We start from the raw sequence: 19400 nt of genomic DNA, 5'->3' as shown, positions 1-19400 counted from the left end.
AATCATTCTCCTGAATAACTAATGTTATCATCAATATATATAATGCCTCCTGGGCATCGGAGAGGTTGCATAGCTTGCAAAAGAGGAAGGTCCATCAGTGACAGAGCCAGGATTTGATCCTGTGCTTATTTGACTTCAAATCAAGTGCTATAAAAAAAATGTTTCCTATGTTCCTAAAAACTATTGTTTTATTTATTATTTTTAGGTCCAATTTTTCTTTAAAAAATATTATATACATACAGGTTAAAAAAAAAGTCCCAATATGTAAACAGGATGAAGTCTGGGCAGTACACTGAAACGGGATTTTATGTTTCTTCCTTACATTTCCCAAATTTTCTACAATCAAAACCGTCCCCAATATGTCTTAGAAGAGTTAATAAAGTTAAATATTTTTGTTGTTGTTGCAGGGCCCATAAGCATCTTGAAAGTGTTAATTTACATTGTCAATGTTTAAAAAACAATATGGCTGACAACACTAGGGACATGCTTGGCTATAAAACCCTTTCCAAATATTAAAACTGTGCTCTTTCCACTGTATCATGATACATTCAAGGGACTAAAGTGACATAAGCATTGGAAAATGTCTGAGAACACTGGCCATATAACTTAAGAAATCCTAAGAAAAACATCTGGGAAAGAGAATCATGATTTAAATGAAGGTTAAATTATAATTCTCATTTATAATCATAATTTAAATGAGAGTTAAAACTTAAGCAATGTACAGCATGGTGACTAAAGGTAACATGGTGACTACAGGGAACAATACCATATTGTATACTTACAATTGACTAAGAGAGTATACATAGTTTTTGATTGAAATATAATTGACCTACAATACTATGTTAGTTCCAGTTGCACAACATAGTGATTTGATATTTCTGTACATTACAAAATGATCACCATAAGTCTAGTTACCATCTGTCACCATACAAACTTATTACAATATTATTGACTATACTCCCCTTGCTGTACATTTCACCCCTATGACTCATTTATTTTGTAACTGAAAGTCTGTACCTCTTAATCTCTCTCACCAATCACTCATCCCCTCACCCTCCTTCTCTATGGCAACCACCTGTTTGTTCTCTGTACCTATGACTGTTTTGGTTTTGTTATGCTGCTTAGTTTGTTTTGTTTTTCATAAAAGTGAAATCATACCAATTTTGTCTTTCTCAGTCTTTCTTTAAATTAACTAAAATAATCTTGTATGGACAATGATCTATTCTTTTATCCAATAAATCATTGTGTATTTTCTTTTTCTTTTGTTTTCTTTTGTTTTAAAACATTGTGCAACAGATTTATTTGAGGAGAGAGCACAGCTGACATATTTACAAATGTCATAGCACCAAATAGCTATACAAATGTAATTTTAAAGTGCATATACAAATAGTAAATATATTAAAGCTACAATGCTAAACGAGTAAAACTATTAAAAGTAAGCATAGAAAAATAAAAACTAGAAGTACATACACTGCTTTTTTCTACTTTTTCAGTCTTTGTTACATATTTTCAATTATGTGCATGTATTATTTTAGAAAAAATAATGAAGCACAATGATTTAATCTTCTAGACATACACGGAGGATATTAAATTTCATTTACTTTTAAACCATAATCATACTCTTTCTATTTGCCCCAGAATATATTTTAATTAAATATTCTTAGTTATATTAAACGGTTATAGAAATCTTAGTAAAAATACTAAACTATTAGTTACCAGATTTATAAAGTTAATATTGAGAAATGCCTTAAAATTATCTTTGTGTAAAAAATTCTGTGAGGACTTCCCTGGTGGCACAGTGGTTAAGAATCCACCTGCCAATGCAGGGGACACAGGTTCTAGCCCTGGTCCAGGAAGAGCCCACATGCCGCAAAGCAACTAAGCCCGTGCACCACAACTACTGAGCCTGCGCTCTAGAGCCCATGAGCCACAACAACCGAGTCCGCGTGCCACAACTACTGAAGCCTGCGCGCCCTAGAGCCTGTGCTCCGCAACAAGAAGCCACCGCAATGAGAAGCCCGCACACCACAACGAAGAGTAGCCCCTGCTCGCCGCAACTAGAGAAAGCCTGCGTGCAGCAATGCAGACCCAATGCAGTCAAAAAAAATTTTTTTAATTGAAAAATTTATAAAAAATAAAAACATAGTTCTGTGAATTTTTAAGACTTTTTTTCACGATCAAAGGCAGCTCATATGCAAACCAAACAATTGAGAAAGAATTTGGAAACCAGGGTGGTTATCTAAGGGTAGATATAGGACTCCGAGGATATTCAGAAACAGGGCATTCAGAAATGGCTTCACCTTTATTTATCCTTTTTCATAAACTGAATTGGCTACTCTAATGTCACACTTTGTACTAGCAAATCAGGAAGCATCTATTAATGTGTTTTTCTCTGCTGAATGGATGCCAGAGGTTACCCCTTCCTTTAGATAGCAACCAATCTATTTCAGTAATAAAAGTCATTGTCATATTAACAATGTTTTCTATGTGGGCTGTTAAGTTGGTCAATCTCCAAGACATAAAATTCATCCTCTGTCTAAATTATTTGCATTTATATCGGTTTCTGTTGTTTTACGTTGAAAAATATTTCAACAGAAATTTATTTGGGTGACTCTTAATAGCCCATACGTTTGCATCAAACATGTGTTTCATTGACAGACATTTCTAACATGAAGTAATCTGTTTATGGCCATGTAGTCAAGATGCTCTTAATTTTATAATGTTCTGATGAATGAAATCCCAATAGTTAAACAATGTGAAGGCATCTACATAGCTTACATGATTACTGAGATAGTGGTAGGTTTACAGATATAACACGTGAAAATATCTGTAAAATCATTTGCTCAGTTAAGATGCACATGTTATTTAAATATCAACCTCATAAAATACGTTCCAAAATATTATGTTAGAATTCCCTGTGTACTTTCCCAGTTCCATTTCATTCATACACTTTCCTTTCCCTAACAGAGAATCACCTTCTGATTTTCCTCCCATTTTCTCTAGCACATCCCGTAATCAAAGGTCCCACCTGAATGGTCAGAATTAAAAATAAGAGAATGAAAGAAATTGGCCAATTGTGTGTGCCCTACTCAGTCTACCAATGTCATTTTCCTACTGTATAGCTCCTTCTGCTTTTATTTCTATTATAAGCCTCCCTCCCACTCTTTCAAAATGTGGTCATCAGCAAAGGGTCAGAACTTTATTTACATAATGGAATGAAGAGACCGAGGAAAACAGCTAAAAGGAGTGCAACCAGTCTCTGGTTGAAAGAGCCATCCTCTCAAGAACTCACTGCCATTTAACAGGGATGATAACTTTGTGCAGAAGGACTTACTTCTCTACCAGTGTTGAGATGACAAAGCATCCCACGGTTAAATATATTTGTGAAACAATAGCTTCAAGGAGATTGAAGAGACATTGTTTATTGCAGAATTTCTCAGGCCATTTTAATGTTCTAATATGTATATTTAAAACTTTTTCCTCCATAGAAAACTTTTTTCCAAGGAATATATATGCTATAGAGCAATATGGGCAACACAGTATTAAAGGAATAAAGCCCTGGAAGTATGAACTCAGGCTTTTGAGGTACTGACCATCAGGTAAGAGAAGTATGAGTCACCCTTCATAATGTCTCACATGGCCACTCACCTACTCACCTCGCAGCAGCCATGACGGCCATCAATTACAGAGCACCTGCTCTGCTGCAAGTATTACTAAGTGTTCTTTCCTCATTTCTTGGTGAGGTGCAGAGAGGTCCTGTAACAGTTACCTAAGGTCATATGACTAACTACTAGGTGATTCAGGTAGGCTTTAAACTCAGAATGAGGAACCTAAGCCTAGATTTTCATATGCACCAGATCAGAAAATTATTCTCAGAGGTCATATAATAAAGTACTACATATGAGCGTACTTTCTAACGAATCTTCTATATTTTCCCAAGGAGAGGCAGAAATGAAATGTGTGTTAATTGCTAACTTCTCGGAAGGCTGGCTCTCATTAAAAAAAATAGAAAAGCTGTCCCTTTCTCTCCATAATTATAGGAACTGTAGGTTACTTAAAACTAGAAATCTGCTTAGGGGCCCCTTTCTGTTATTCTCCTCACCCTTAGAGGTCTAGGTGAGACACTGTATAGATTTATACCCTATAAGGAATACACTGCTCAGACATAATTTAAACAATTTCAAATATATCACTAAAGCTTTACCTATACAACTATATCAACTATTATTTAACTATATGATGATATTAGAAATGCCTTTATCACAAAAGTTAAGAGTCAACTACACTATGATCTGAGTCAACGACATTATGAGTCAACTACACTATGATCCAGTTTTTCTGTGTGTTGTTTTTTCTTCATGGGGCCGGGGAGGGCGGTGTATAATCTATGATACAGTTGTGGACCAAGTCTCCTCCAAGGATAAAGCAATGAACATTAACTACATTTTTATTTTTGAAAATATAATGCTTAAACAGAATTAAATTCTCAAAATGAGAAAAATGTTCTTTACCCATTAACTATTTTTCCTCAAGACAACGCACAATTCACATATAGAACCACAGCATTTGTTTTCATAACAGATCACAGGTTTCATCAAGTTCAGCTTGTAGTGAATCCCCAGAGAATCATGTGTTTGAGATATTACAGTGTTTAATGTAGTGTTGAGAAAAATTAAACAGGAGAACTGAAAGAACATTTATATGAGGCTCTCAATCCTGAGATTCATATGTATGTGACACCAGAAGTGCAGGGAATGAGCCATGTAAACACAATTCTTCCAATAAAAGTGAAAGCTGAATACCAGCTTATGCTGAATGTAATAATATTTGCCTTTTGCTAAGCACCTGTTATGAATGCTCCAGGCACTTTACACACAGAATTATGTTTAATCATCATGATCCTATAAAATAGGGTATTACCCATTCCAGATATAAAAGAATTGGAGCCTAGATAAGTAATCTGTTCAAAGTCACACAAGTAAGTGACAGATCCCATATCTGAGTTGATATAGATAAGACATAGATATCAGTACAGATAATCAACTCACAAAGGTGAACACAACTTGTAGCCTTAGTTATCATGTAAAGTAACATTTATCAATGTTAAATTGGAAAAATGTATAGGAAACAGGTGAGAGATTAGGAAATTAGTTTCCTCTATAATACAAATAAAATTTTTGATAAATTGTAAACTAATATTCTATAGGCATATCCAAAGATCTACCTTAAATTCCTTTTAAAAAGGCATTGTGTGTCTTTTATTTTAATATCTTATACAGTTTGATACTAATAAAATTTCAGATATTTTCCTTCTCATAATTTCAATGCAGAGGTCACATTTTTACAATTAATGATTCAAGGAACTAATTTTGTGATAAAATATTCCCTGGAAAGACATTTCAAATACAGAAAGTAATGTCTTGTTACATTCGTTCACAGAAGCACATCAGGAAAGTTCAACCTTCATGTGGTTGTAACATGAGTGAGTGGAAAGTTTCCAACTTTGTCAATTGATTTAAGTAACCCAAGTTACTATATACTTCTGAAACCTAGGACCTTTTTCACACAGAATTTTCTTCCCAAGTTAATCCAATAGAATACTTAATAGAATTTAAAGTTGATTCTCCCCAAATTGGTATATACATATAATGCAATTCCAAAGAAATGAAAGGCATCTGTTTTTGTTAGTGCAGATCCAGCAAACAGGAGATGGCTTATAAGCCAGAAATACTTAGGGTCCTGACGCCAGTGTGTTTCAGATGCCAACATCTGGTTCAGTGCCTTCCAGATTCCCTAGCTTCCTGATGGTGATAAGAAAGCAGTCACCACCCCATTTGCCCCTACCCCCTGCTCCAGCCCCCGACCCAAGCGGGACACTTAGGAAAACTGTCCCAGCCTATTTCCAAACTCCTTACATCAATTATGTAAAAACTCAATTCCCTATCTTAAAGTTCTTTCTGCTTAAAATTGCTAGATTATTTTCTATTAAATGCTTCTAAACTACGTGTTACACAGCATCCCAACTGTTTCATGGGAAGGAGAAGGGGACAAAATAATCTTTAAATGCAAGTGGAAAAACAGAAGAATAAATATCTATTAATAGCCAAGAAAATAAAGGAAAAGGAGATTTCTTGGGAGAACTTTCCTTAGCAGATATTGGCTTGGGAATAAACAAATACATTAGTAGAATAGAACACTCCGAATGCAAATTCCAGGATATACGAAAATTTGCTGTATGGCAATGGTGGTATTTCAATTCATTTGGAAGAGTAGGGTTCCTTTAATAAATGTTGATTTCTCAATTGGCTGCCCTTACTTTTTTAAAAAAAGAAAAACTTAAAGTTGGATTTCAGCCTCATGCTATAAACAAAAATAAATCCCAAGCATACTACATGCAACTATAAAAAGTTAAATCCTAGAAAAAAAATGTAGAAAGTGACATTGGTCATTTAGGGGTTTATAAGACTCCTCCAGCCAAGACAGGAAACAGAACTAGGAAAGAAAATATAAGCATATTTGAACCAATGAGCATTAAAATATATTCAGTGGCAACAAACACCATAATCTAAATCATTTAGAAAGACTAAGATAAAGAAAAGTATCTGTGATCCATAAGATAAAGTATATGATATGTTCTTACAGTATGATCTTATAATGTGCTCTTACAAATTATTAAGACAGAAGACATAATAGAAATATGAGTAAATGATATGAAAAAATGCTAGTTAAATTTTACCTAGCATTAAAATAATAATGAAATGTCACTATTAAAATACCTTCTGTGGGTGGGCATGAATGGGAAGAGGGTCTCTTTAAACTGCTGGAGGGACTGTGAATTACGTTACCATTTTTATGACAGTTATCTGGTAATATTTATATAACAATATTTTATAAGGGAGAAATCAAACCTTTAATGGATTTAACTGGGGTTTTTTTTGAAAGCTGAGAGCACTGCTATCCAACAGAAAATACAAGTCACAAATGCTAACCACATATGTAATTTTAATTTTGTAACAGCTACATTTCAAAAATAAAAACAGGTAAAATTAATTATAGTAATATATTTAATTTAATCCAGTAAGTGCAATATATTTAATCCATATAAAATGTAATCCATATAAAATGTAATCCATATAAAAATGACTGAGAGATTTTATATTCTACTTTTTTGTACTAAATCTTTGAAAACTAGTGTGCGTGTGTTTGTTTTTTGCGGTACGCAGGCCTCTCACTGTTGTGGCCTCTCCCGTTGCGGAGCACAGGCTCTGGACGCGCAGGCTCAGCGGCCATGGCTCACGGGCCCAGCCGCTCCGCGGCATGTGGGATCGTCCTGGACCGGAGCACGAACCTGCATCCCCTGCATCGGCAGGCAGACTCTCAACCACTGCGCAACCAGGGAAGCCCTCTTTTTTTTTTAGTGTGTGTTTTTAGATTTCCAGCATACCTCAGTTTGAACCAGCTGTATTTCAAGTGCTCAAGAGCCACCTTATCTAGTGTATACAGTGTTAGGCAGCATGGTTCAGTGTTTTTTGCCCATCAGCAGACAGAAGGTATGTAAGATTTCACTGATCTGACATCATAGAACAAATCTGCATTCTACACCCTTGTCAGGGAATGCAATTTTGAGCTCACTGTCATTTATTATCAAAATCTTCTATGACACAACTAACATGTAACAAGAACTGTCAAAATTTATAACTATACCAACCTGCTTGAATGTGCTTTTATTTAGCAACATTCAGTTATGTGGATTCGGACAGGAAGAATACAATTGGATAGACTTATGTAGGGTTGCTGTTTTATCAAGCAGGTATGACAAAAAGAGGTGGGTGAGAGTTGAAGCATATGCAAAGATATGATTGTAATAGTGATGCATTGATTCCAATTTGGATAAAAAGGACGGGATGATCAACAAAAAATAAAGCTATGGAATAATCTAGCATTGAAACAAAGTTTCTATGAAATATGAAAAGTTTTAGAAACAAAGTTTCTAAAGAAATATGTTATTTTCCATTAACATTGATGCTTAGGGAGAGAAGGAGGTGGGGAGAGGGAAAAGGAATGAAGGAGGAGAAGGAAGGGGAGGAGAGGAGGAGGAAGAAGCACTCTGGAAACATGGAAAAAGAGAAGGAAAGAAGTAAGAGAAAAAATGAAACAGAATATTTAAACACATAAGAAAATCTATACATTAAAATGTGTTCCTAATGGAATTTATGGAACTTGTCTTTGAAAGTTTTCACAGGAAAAAATCCCCTTTGGTGTAGTGCTATTAGCTTTTGAGTACAAATAAATCATTATAGCAGCACAGATCTTAAAACAAAAAAATAAATACATAAATAAAATTCTTTCCTTGGCCCACATCTCCTGCAGTGGCTACTTCCTTTCTACACTCTGGCAGCCACGCTTTAAAAAGTTGTCTACATGGCGTGCACATCCTCATCTACCTTCACCCTTCAACTCTCATCCCCTCTACTAAGGCTACTTACTTCTCTCTCTAAGGTCATCTTAAGTTTCATGGTGCCAGATCCATTGGCTAAATTTCAGTCCTCAATTTACCTGACCTATTCAAAGAATCTGAGTCAGTTCACCATTCTTGCCTTCCCCAAACATTTTATTCTTGAATTCTTGCCGTTTTACTCTTATTTTCCTCCTTTTCTCTTTAGCCTCTCCTCAATCATATTGGGTAACTCCTCTCGCTCTATCAATGCTTTAAATGTTTGCTTTACGTGGTTCTTTATCCTGGGTCATCTTTTCTTTCTACTCTAAACTCTTTTTTTTTCTGTTATCTTATTACTGATGCAGTTTTAAAGACTGTATTTTCCCCAACTTTATATCTCCAGCCTGAACTGCCTTTCTGAGCTCCAGATCATAATATCAAATGTTTACTTGACATCGCTACTTGAATATTTCCCAGATATCCCAAATATAATATACGCAAAATTGAAATTGGATGTTCTCATGCCCTTACCGTTTCCTCCTGCTCTTTCCATCTTTTCCATTGGAGTAAACAACAGCTTTATGACCCTCCAAGTTTTCCATGCCACAAACCTAAGATTGATTCTTCACATCTCTTTCCCCCTCAGGTTCTATATCTCCTACTATACCACAAAAAGTATGTAAGTAATAGTTCTTAATAAACATGTCCACTTCTCCCTATATTTTACTGGTTGATAAACTCCTAATTGTTCAAAACCTTTCCATTGTCGACCTCTTCCAATTTGTTGTACCAAAAGCAGGTTACATGATCTTTTTTTTTTTAGGTTATAAATTCTCTTTTTATTTTCACCTTCATTGATTTAGAAGGTGATTCAGAAGAAGAATAGCCTTTCATGTGATCTTCTAAAAACCAAAATCTAGTGATGTCATGCTTCTGTTTTAAAACTCTTCAATAGCTACTCATTATATTTACTTAGGGGACTTTGCTCACAGATTTATGTAATTTAGTTTCCGTTTACTTTTCCAGCTTCTTCTTCTGCAACTCTCCCCGTGGCTCATTATAAGACTGTGAATGTACCCTTGTCAAAACTTGAAAATCTTTTATCATTGTGAGCCTAATTCCTTCATCTACATCACTATACTTAATTGATCACACCTGAACTTCATTAATTTGTGCCTATCTCCCCAGTTTGGTAAGAGCACACTGAATTTAATCTTGTTTTCCAAGATGATCATTAACCCCATTATTAACATATCATCTGTAACCTAATGAGGATACTAAACTTTCTACTCTATTACTAAAAAAATATCTTAATCAAGGACCAATCTCTGAAGTACAATGCTGATTACACTGCTCCAGATTGATATTAATCCACTGACAGTGTGTATAAAGTTTTCACAATTGCCTGTCAGTGATGCTATTTTTCATCAAATGCCGGGGGATTGCGATAATAGTCAGTAAATTATGCTGCTTTTGTATCTTCTCTTCCTTTTTTACCAAGATAAATGTCATAAGCATCCTCTCTGTGTGCCTCAATTTCAATACATTTTAAAAATTTGTCAGAAACAGTATGCTGTAAATTTTTCAGATAAATAAAAACAGAAATAACAAAACAAAAAGTCTACTGCTAAATTTTATAATTAACATAATTCTGTAACTATAGTACGTAATGCAAAACTCTAGACTTCTTAACAGTGCTTAATTCTTATAATATTAACCTTTGAATGAAGTATTTCCTCACCAACTATAGAGACTTCAAGTTTAGAGACAAAAATAGCTGCATGCAGTTTCTTCAAATATCAACAATAAAGCCAGAAAACTCCAAATATTCTTATCTAGAGGAACACAAGACTTATTCATAAGGCACCCTACTTTCAGCACATAAAAGGAATAGACCTAATTCTCAGATTGTTTAACTTTCAATGGAAGATGCATAGAAGACATCACTTTAACAATAATAACAACTTTCTAAAAGAGAAGAAGCTTATGTGAACAGGAGTGGCAGTGTTTGAGAGATAAAGTTATTCTAACCCAAACTCTTTTTTTTCCTCCAAAGAAGAGAAGCTCATTCAAATTAGTCCATGTAAAGAGAAGGTCATTGCAAGGACGCCACAGGCATTTCATGAACAGACAATATCAGAACAAGTGCAGCTGGGTCTTACTTGGTCTGGAAATGGGAAGTCAGAAACTAAAACTCCTCCCTTTGTCTTTCAGTGCTCCTTAATTCTCTCTTCTCGTCTTCTTTCTAATTATCCACCTTGCACATGAGTCAACTAGCTGTCAGCCTCTACTGTATATCATCAAACATCGACCTTCCACCGACAACAGTCTCATTATCTCTTGTTTGAAAGAAGGGCTTGGTTAAGTACAACAAACCTTTAAATGTGTGTGCCAGACAACACATCACCGGTCATTCAGCAGTCCATGGACTGGCTGCCTTTGAATCAAGTGCCTATTCTTGGCCAAAGTAACTGTTTCTGGAATCTGGGCTGCCCATGGTTCTACCCATTTTACATAGGTATGGATGGACAGGATATGATAAAGGAAGGGTCCTCTGGTCTACAGAGAAGTGCCTGGAGTAGTGAAAGTTCTAAACTCTTACTGAAAAGTAATGAGGAAATTAAGGAAATTATCTCCTTAATTGAAATCAAAGTAGATTTTTGCTTCAGTTTTATCTCACTCACTTTCCCAACTGTGACCCAATAGTTCACGAATTGTATTAAAACTGTAGTTGTCTCCTGAGATTTTTTAATTACATGGGTCTACTAAATCTAAATAAAATGTGATTGGCCAAATGTAGAAAATGTATAAATTTTTGGGATTCTTCACACAGCCACAAGAAATACTCTACAACAGTGGTCCCCCAAACTTTTTGGCACCAGCGACCGGTTTCATGGAAGGCAATTTTTCTGCTGGCTGGGCGGGGGGCAGGGTGGTCCAGGCGGTAATGCGAGCGATGGGGAGCGGCAGTGAAGTGTCCCCTTGCTCCCCTCCTGCTGTGCGGCCCAGTTCCTAACAGGCTGCGGACCACTAACGGTCCACGGCCTGGGGGTTGGGGAGCCCTGCTCTACAATGTGTCATTCCAGTTCCATGATTTTATAGAATCCTACCACTTTGATATGATTTGTTTCTCCATATCTTTGATGTTGGTGCTTCACCCTCCACCCCAAACCCTAAAACAAAAATTACACGTTTTTTTAGGAAATGAAAGAACACAATGAATTATTAAATGTTTTCATATGATTATATGGAACAATATAACTTCCTGTCCAAAGTAGGTGCTAATCCTCTGATGCTCTCAACTATCAAGGTAATGTGATATCCATATATTATGAATTCAAAGTAGAAACGTAATAAATGGTAGCTATTAAAAGAAGGCCAAAATTTCAAGTGGTCTGACACTATGTTTTCTTCTGAAAGTTAGACATGATCCTAAGGATAAATTCAAACAAAAAGGGAATGAGGATATTGATCCCGACCAAAGGATGAAGTTTACACCTCAGCGTAGATCATGACCAAACGAAATCAGGCAAATGAAATTCCAAGTCAGGAACTGTTCTTACACTTTTCAGTATGTCTTCCTTATAAAATGGAACACATAAATCATGAAGCAATGAGAATTACTAATATGGAAAAGAGGTACAGGAGCTTAAAAGAAAGGAAAATATGGCACATGGTTAATATGATAAAACAAAACTTATTTTAATAAACTGGAGCAAAGAAAATCTTATAAAAGACCACAAGGCAATGATGAATTACTTCTCATGATTACAAAGGGAAGTGGTCTTTCTGGATTATCTCAATTTGGAGCACTTGGAAGCAACAATGATATTTCTGTTCAGTGGTAAAGGTCTAAAAGGCTCATTATTTTTCTCTGAGTCAAAAATAAATACAGGAGGGTATAAGTCCATACAATATCTGTTATTTTCACCACCTGGACTATTTCAGTGTCTGCAGTAAAACTTAGATACCATTCTTTACATTTAAAACAGGAAAGAATTACAAGGCCATATAATAACTTATTTTTAAATAATAACTTCCAGAATGTTTGTCCTTCCTATTCTTATTTCATAGTTGTCTCCAAAATTACTATAAGATATTCTATAATTTTTAAAGAAAGTAATAAAATAGCAGCTGTAACTTAGATGATCGGGTAAAAGCCATTTAAATTCTCAAAACATGTGATTTATATTTGGCAGGAATGATATTCTTTACATTGGATTTTTTTTTAACCCAACAGTAAATATTTTGGCAAAATAGATCTTCCATCTTCTTATAATTTGATGAAGTATCCCACAATTTTATGTTTGATGCTTATTTTTTTCACATACATTTATTTTTTTTAATTGGGTCACAATTGGTACTCTGTGATATGGGGAAATAAAACACACTCTCATTTTGTCCTCTTAAATTCCCGCTTTATTCTTTCCTGTAACTGCCCTAGTTTAAACCCTTTTAATCCATCTATCCTTAGTTATTCTCATTGTGGATTCCTTCTTTTTCTCCTCTCAGAACTATTAACCACACTATTTCCCCAAGATTATGACAATATCTTACTACAGAAGTCACACTCCCAAATTTTTTTAGTGTGGGAGTTTGATGGCTTCATTCCTTTAAGTTTTTCCCCAAGTCACCATGAGGCAGCTTCTCAATAAGAACTCTATCTTTTACATGTAAATATGACACTACTGACCAATGACCAAGGAAGTAAAACTAACACGTATCAAGCAATTACTCTTTGCTATGGCACCCTGAAAAGCACTTCACATGCATTTTCTCCTTTAATCCTCAAAAACATTCTTTCAAATAAATGTTGCTTTGTACCCACTTTTGCTTTTTTAATGGACCAGTTGGGATAATGACAGATTGATTGATTTATCCAAGATCGCAAAGCAGATATGCAATGAAGCTGGACTGAAGCAGTCTGAGCCCAGAGGCCATCATAAGTAGGGTATGATCACCTAAAGCACATGTTCAGATACATGTGGCAAGAAAGGTCCCTCTGCTACCCCAAGTACGATGCCCAGTAGGCTGTTGTGTACGCCTGAAATCCTAAGCAAGTAAATATTACAGAATTATCCCATATTAAAGTAAAAAGGCCCTGAGAGAGCTACCTCTCTTTAAAATCTCAGCATAAGTAAGCTTATCTCAGAACCTTTCTCGCTGGTCTGAAGAAAGCAAGTTTTACCAGCCACTAGAGTTAAATAGGGTATTTCCCTGGTAGGAGAAATATACCTTGTTGGCTATGTTGGAAGACTGTAGTTAGAGTAAAGAGCTTCAAATCTTCAAGAACTTTAGGACACAAAGGAAAGACCTAGACAAACCATGTTTCTCACAAGCAAAGATGCAGTCCATCAGACCACAGTTTTCAGAATGTTAATGTTCAACATTTAGAAAGTTAACATATTAAGATGTGAGACGACAGATGCTTTCTGCTTTTAACCTAACAACTGATCTCTCTCTTCATCAGAGGCATCAAATAATATTAATAAAAAATACAAAAACTACGGGGTAGGGAGCAATCTGTGCTTTAATAAACAGTCCTTATTGAAGGTAGCAGTTTAAATTTAAACAATCATTAGTTTTGGAATAAAACAAGGAAGGAACTTCTCTTTTGGACATTAGTGGACAGTATCTAGTTAAACATAAAGCCAGAAAATAAAGTCTAAGTGGAATTTTCACCACTGTGCACCATTTTCACACTGTCTTAGTTCTGGGCATCATATCTTTTCTGCTTCCATTAAAGGACAAGTTGGACACGCAAAGATTTCTCTGATGGCAGTAAACACAAGATATTGTCATTACAAATACACAATACACCTAATGCTAGACATATAATCTTCATAGGCATGAAACTGTATTTACCACTTTAAACTGTGTTTGCCCATTTTACACTCATATCACTACACAAGTCTTGGGGGTGGGCAGGTAAAGATTGTTGGTGAAATGATGAACAGGATCTTCAAATAGTTATTGGTTATGGGACTGTGGGCAAATCACTCCCTGAGTCTCAGTTTTCTCATGTCTAAAATGAGGCAGTTGGACTAACTGACCCTTAATATGTCACATTAAGCCAAAGTCTAAGATGCCGTGGAGACACTTGCCCAAAGCAGAGACAGAGGTCACACGGAAAGGTATCCATTTTTTAAAAAAGGATTAATCAGAAATAGTTCTTTTAGAATACTTTTCATATCTAGGAATGACATGGGTTAATAACAAAAAGATAGCTCAGTATAAGAAAAGTGTCATTACCTGAGCCAGATGAGGAGACAAATGAAGCAAGTAATAAATACCATATTGGAAGGACCAAAGGAGATGGGGGGAAACGCATGGGAGGAACAGGGATACTCAGGATGAGACAAAAGTTGGTTCACATCACTCCAGCATTATTCACAATAGCAAATACCTCAAAGTATTACTTGAGTATTAAGTGAAATAATAGTCATGTTCTGGCTAAAGTGCTCCATCTAGAAGTTTGAAACAAATTGTAGCTGATTCTATTTAACTAAATTGTTCAGTTGAAATTACAAAAGAGCTAACCTACTCAAGGTTCAAAAGACAAGGCTGGTTTATTTACTGAACCAAGCACAGATGCAGTCGATCAGACCAGTTTTCAGAATAATGTTTAACATTTAGAAAGTTAACGTATTAAGATATAATTCCTTTCTTGCCATTTCCATTGCCACAAATACCCCCATTTTAACTGAAAAGCAGTCTTTTAAAATTTATATATGAAAAAAAACACTTGCCAAGAGAAACAGCTAAAGCCATAATTTCATTACTTAACAAAATGCTAATAAGCTATGAGAAACTCCATTCAGCAAATTAATAGAATTTCACTCAGATTTTCTTATCGCACATCTCAGTGTGAACATCTCCAGGAATCTTAATATCCAAGTGAAGCCTTTTCTTTTTCATTTTCAAAACTGAACACTTTTTATAATCAGTGTACAATTCACAAATGCATTTGACATACTTCAAAAAGGAATGAAAATAAGTGCCTTAACTTATGTTTGACCCGTAAATGCATTTATGTATTCAACCAAACGGACTGCTTTTCCTTTCAACAAGTTAAGAAAATCTGTGTTTCTAGGAGTTTTTACAGAAAGTAACCTGTCTGATTAGTAGGGCACAGGCCAAATTTACCGGATTGGATTTTGGGAGACCCGGCAGGTAAACGGGCGATGCTACCAAAGGGCAGGTTTGTCATGTTGACAAAAGTTTTAGGCTGATGCATAACTATAAAACACGTTCCAAGCTGATTTTAGAAACTAGAGGAGCCTGTCCCGGGTGCTCGGGAAAGTTCCAGCTACTCAGAAGCTGCGGCACCGGCGGTGGCACGCCGCCCAGACTCAAGGAGCGCTCCCACCGCGTCGCGTCCCAATTCCCCCGGCAAGGAGCCCCCGACAGAAGCCGGCTGCGTGGCGGAGCGGCAGCCGTGGTCCCGCGGCCTCGAGGCGCACAGTCTCCGCGGGACCCCGGGGCGGGCTGGCCTCCTTCCAGCCGCCCGGCCGCGCGCACACCCACCTCGGGGCGCTGGGCCGCCTGCGGGCCATTCCCGACTCCCGCCCGCCCGGCCCGGCGCTGCTGGCAGCATCGCGGCTGCTGAAGCCCGGGCGCCTGGACGGTGCCCGCCGAGCCCGGCCTCTCCCGGTCTGAGGTTCTCCGCGAGCTGGTCTCAGGCCCCCAACCGTCCTCAGCCCACTTCCCACCGCGGCGGCTGCGGCCGAGGTCCCGGAAACGCAGCCCCGGGGCGCGGGCCTCAGGGCGAGGGCTCGCCACGCTGGGCGCCCCGCGGAAGTGAAACTGCTCAAGGGCTTGCTCGGGCCTCCTTTTTAGGACGCTTTGGTTTCTCCTAACACTCTCTGGTCCTGTTCCCGCCTCATCTTTTCACTCAGGACATTTTTTGAGCTAGGTTACCTGTTCCTGTAGCCCTTCTTGTCCCATTCAAGGGCTTCCACGATGCTTCCACTTCCAGGAACAGGGATACTAGAAGTAGACACTTGCTGGAAAAGGGGACTAAGAGATATAGACATACAGATATGGATGTATCAGTAAAGGTATAAAGATGTAGATGCAGATATATATAGTTGGTTTTTTTGTTTGTTTGGAGGGTTTTTTGGGTTGGTTCACTGTTTGTTTCTGATATTGCATTTTGCCCAGAAATTTTAAGCTAGAGCCATAAATTATAAAATGATTTTTAAATCCTAAAAAATTATTTCCTATTCCTGCTCCCAGTCAGAACCGGGCCTAGTAAAAAAAATAATAAGTTATGGATCTAAATAGGTCCTTTGTTTGTTTGTTTGCTTTAAAGACTGTGAAATACTCAAGAGTTTCCCCCAGAGCCTTAAAATAAATGTCCCTTGTTCTCTAAAGGATCTCTAAATTACTAATTTACGTTCTGATGTTAAAAATATTTTTGAAGATCAATTTGAAGTTTTGGTAATCGTTCACGCCTAAATGTCCCTCTCCCTCTTTTTAGGAAAAAAAACCTAGGAGGGAGGCTTGTGTAGTAATTATTTATCTCACAAAGTCTTTTTTAGAAAATCAACTGTCAAAGTATCAAAATGTTAAACTTTTCTTTCACATAACTGTACTTTTTTACATTTTATACCATAATGAAGTAAACTTGGAGAAATGTCAGCAAATTTTGAAAACTATTATAGGTATCTTTATCTGCTTTCCAATTGTTCCTTTAACCTCATTATTAACTTTAAGTTGATTTCCTGTATTTGAAATAATGGAGCAAAAGATATTATCTAATTTATGAAATAATATCATATTGACAAGTTTACTGTCTTCTACAAACGCCTGTTTACCAACAGACTGCATTACAATAAGGTAAAGACAGAGGGTTTGGATTGCAGGGTACGTATAAACTCTTGGTCAAGAGTTCCAGGAATTCAGTTCTCAGGAAAGCTAAGTCTTCTTAAACCAATCCATTGGGGAGACAATGCCCTAAGTGATGTATCTTCTCCACAAAAGATACTGTGACAAAGATTTTTGTTTTGTTTTGGTTTGGTTTTTTTTGCGGTTTGGTTTTTTTTGCGGTTGCGGCCTCTCCCATTGCAGAGCACAGGCTCCGGACGCGCAGGCTCAGCGGCCATGGCTCACGGGCCCAGCCGCTCCGCAACACGTGGGATCTTCCCAGACCGGGGCACAAACCCATGTCCCCTGCGTCGGCAGGCGGACTCTCAACCACTGCGCCACCAGGGAAGCCCTGACAAAGATTTTGAGGAGAAAGTGATATACACATTCCAGCTCCCGCTCCCCTGTTAAGTGTCCACATCTTCAAAGGCACCCCAGTTTGTTCTACAGAAATACACAATGCTCATTCCCCCCCAGCACACAAAGATTTGCAAAGAAGGATAGTCTTTAGATAGCAAACTGTATCTGTCACATGTCTGAAGAACCCCGGACTGGAAGTCAGAAGGCTGCGGATGCCATCTTGACTCTCCACCTCACTATCTGGGCAACCGGGGCAATTCTCAATATTTGTGAGCCTTGCATAATCTCAGCTAAATGAGGAAATTGGAATAATTATATTTGAGTCTCTGCCAGCTATACAATTTTATGACGCTGTCTCCTCTGATACACACAGAAGACTTACAGTACATAGGATAATTAAGTATGTTTTCAGATGCTCACTTCCACAATTTATACCCATATGATCCTGGTAAAATAAAAACAAAAATGTGTTTAAAATTATGGGCTGTTTTTTAAAACTACTTCATTGGTTAAGACTTTGTGCTAGAAAATCTTTAAAAATCTACTAAAGTTCAAAAATTATTCTAGGTTTGTTTTTGTTTCAGGTACGGAATGAGAACATAGCTCTTGTTCAAAGGTTATGAGGTAACAGTTTAGCCCCTTTACTTATTCGTTCACTCTTGTTTTATTAATGTTGCTGTTAACAGCTACTCTGTTTTGTTTTAAGTATTCTATGTGCCAAGCACTATGTAAGCATTTCACAGTGTTCCTGTCATTTGGTTCTCAAAACAATGTGGCATTAACTATATTTTACAAATGAGGAATCTGGGTTTTAAAAGTTTTAAGTGGCAGAGCTGGAATTCAATCCCAGATCTGACCCTATAGCCTTCCCTCTTAGTTAGAAGCCTTCTCTTCCTTTTAAGGTCACATAAAGTTATTGCTAAAAATTACATGGACATCATAGGCAAGGTTATACATATACATATCAAAAAATTGCTTTTGTTTTCCTACTCACTTTCCCACAGAGCAAAAATCTCATAGAAATGAGCATCTATCTCCTTAAAAATAGGCATGAACCGTACTCATAATTCATTACAACATTGGCACTATTGGTTGAGACTATGTAGACATTGTTTTCACAAAGAAAAGAAAATGTGTGGAGATGACACACACAGAGGCCGTGACCTAAGTCTTACATGTATTCTAACTTTGCTTGTGCATTTACAAAAAGATATTTTAGAAATGTTTTCACTCATTTTGGTCTTGTTTCTTAGTGTCAAACACAACTTTAGTCACAGTTGACTTTATTTTCCCCCTACTTTCTCCCCTAAGGAAATGATACTGTCTGAAATGCTGGGTTATCTCTTGGTTCACACTTGTTCTCAGGGAAGAGGCACTTAGTAATTCTCACACTGAGATGCTTTTTCAGGCAGAATGCTACCAGCAGTGTATAATAGCAGGTTTCTGATTTTTCCTCTATTATACAATGACAAAAAATGCTAGCCACAGTTGGTTTCTAGTTTCTCAATATATCAAACTCTTGGATCTATTGATTTTCTTCCCTTGCATTCTTTTTCTCTAGCAGCATATTGACAGCCTCAGTATTATTACTCTACTCGGAAGAAATTATAAGGGTCTCACACTGACGCTATGTTCCAGTAACTGGATGTCTGAGGCTGTTTTGACTGTTGCCCTGTTGCAATTGCAGTGGCTGATTTCTTGTGCCCTTGCAGACTGGATGCTTTTGCTAATTCTG

General features: G+C 36.9%; 1 protein-coding gene across 1 annotated transcript in view; it reads right to left on the bottom strand.

Moving 5' to 3' along the window:
- The window catches only part of BANK1 (B cell scaffold protein with ankyrin repeats 1), a 301567-nt gene extending 285430 nt beyond the window's left edge, over positions 1 to 16137 (bottom strand). The window contains exon 1 of the mRNA XM_065877749.1: positions 15965 to 16137. Coding sequence (XP_065733821.1) covers positions 15965 to 16034 — 70 coding nt within the window. The 5' untranslated portion in view covers positions 16035 to 16137. The remainder of the gene's footprint in view (positions 1 to 15964) is intronic.
- Positions 16138 to 19400: the final 3263 nt, after the last annotated feature.

The sequence above is a fragment of the Phocoena phocoena genome, chromosome 5 (assembly GCF_963924675.1).
Source record: "Phocoena phocoena chromosome 5, mPhoPho1.1, whole genome shotgun sequence".
Lineage (NCBI taxonomy): Eukaryota > Metazoa > Chordata > Mammalia > Artiodactyla > Phocoenidae > Phocoena > Phocoena phocoena.
This window is presented reverse-complemented; position numbering and strand designations above follow the sequence as displayed.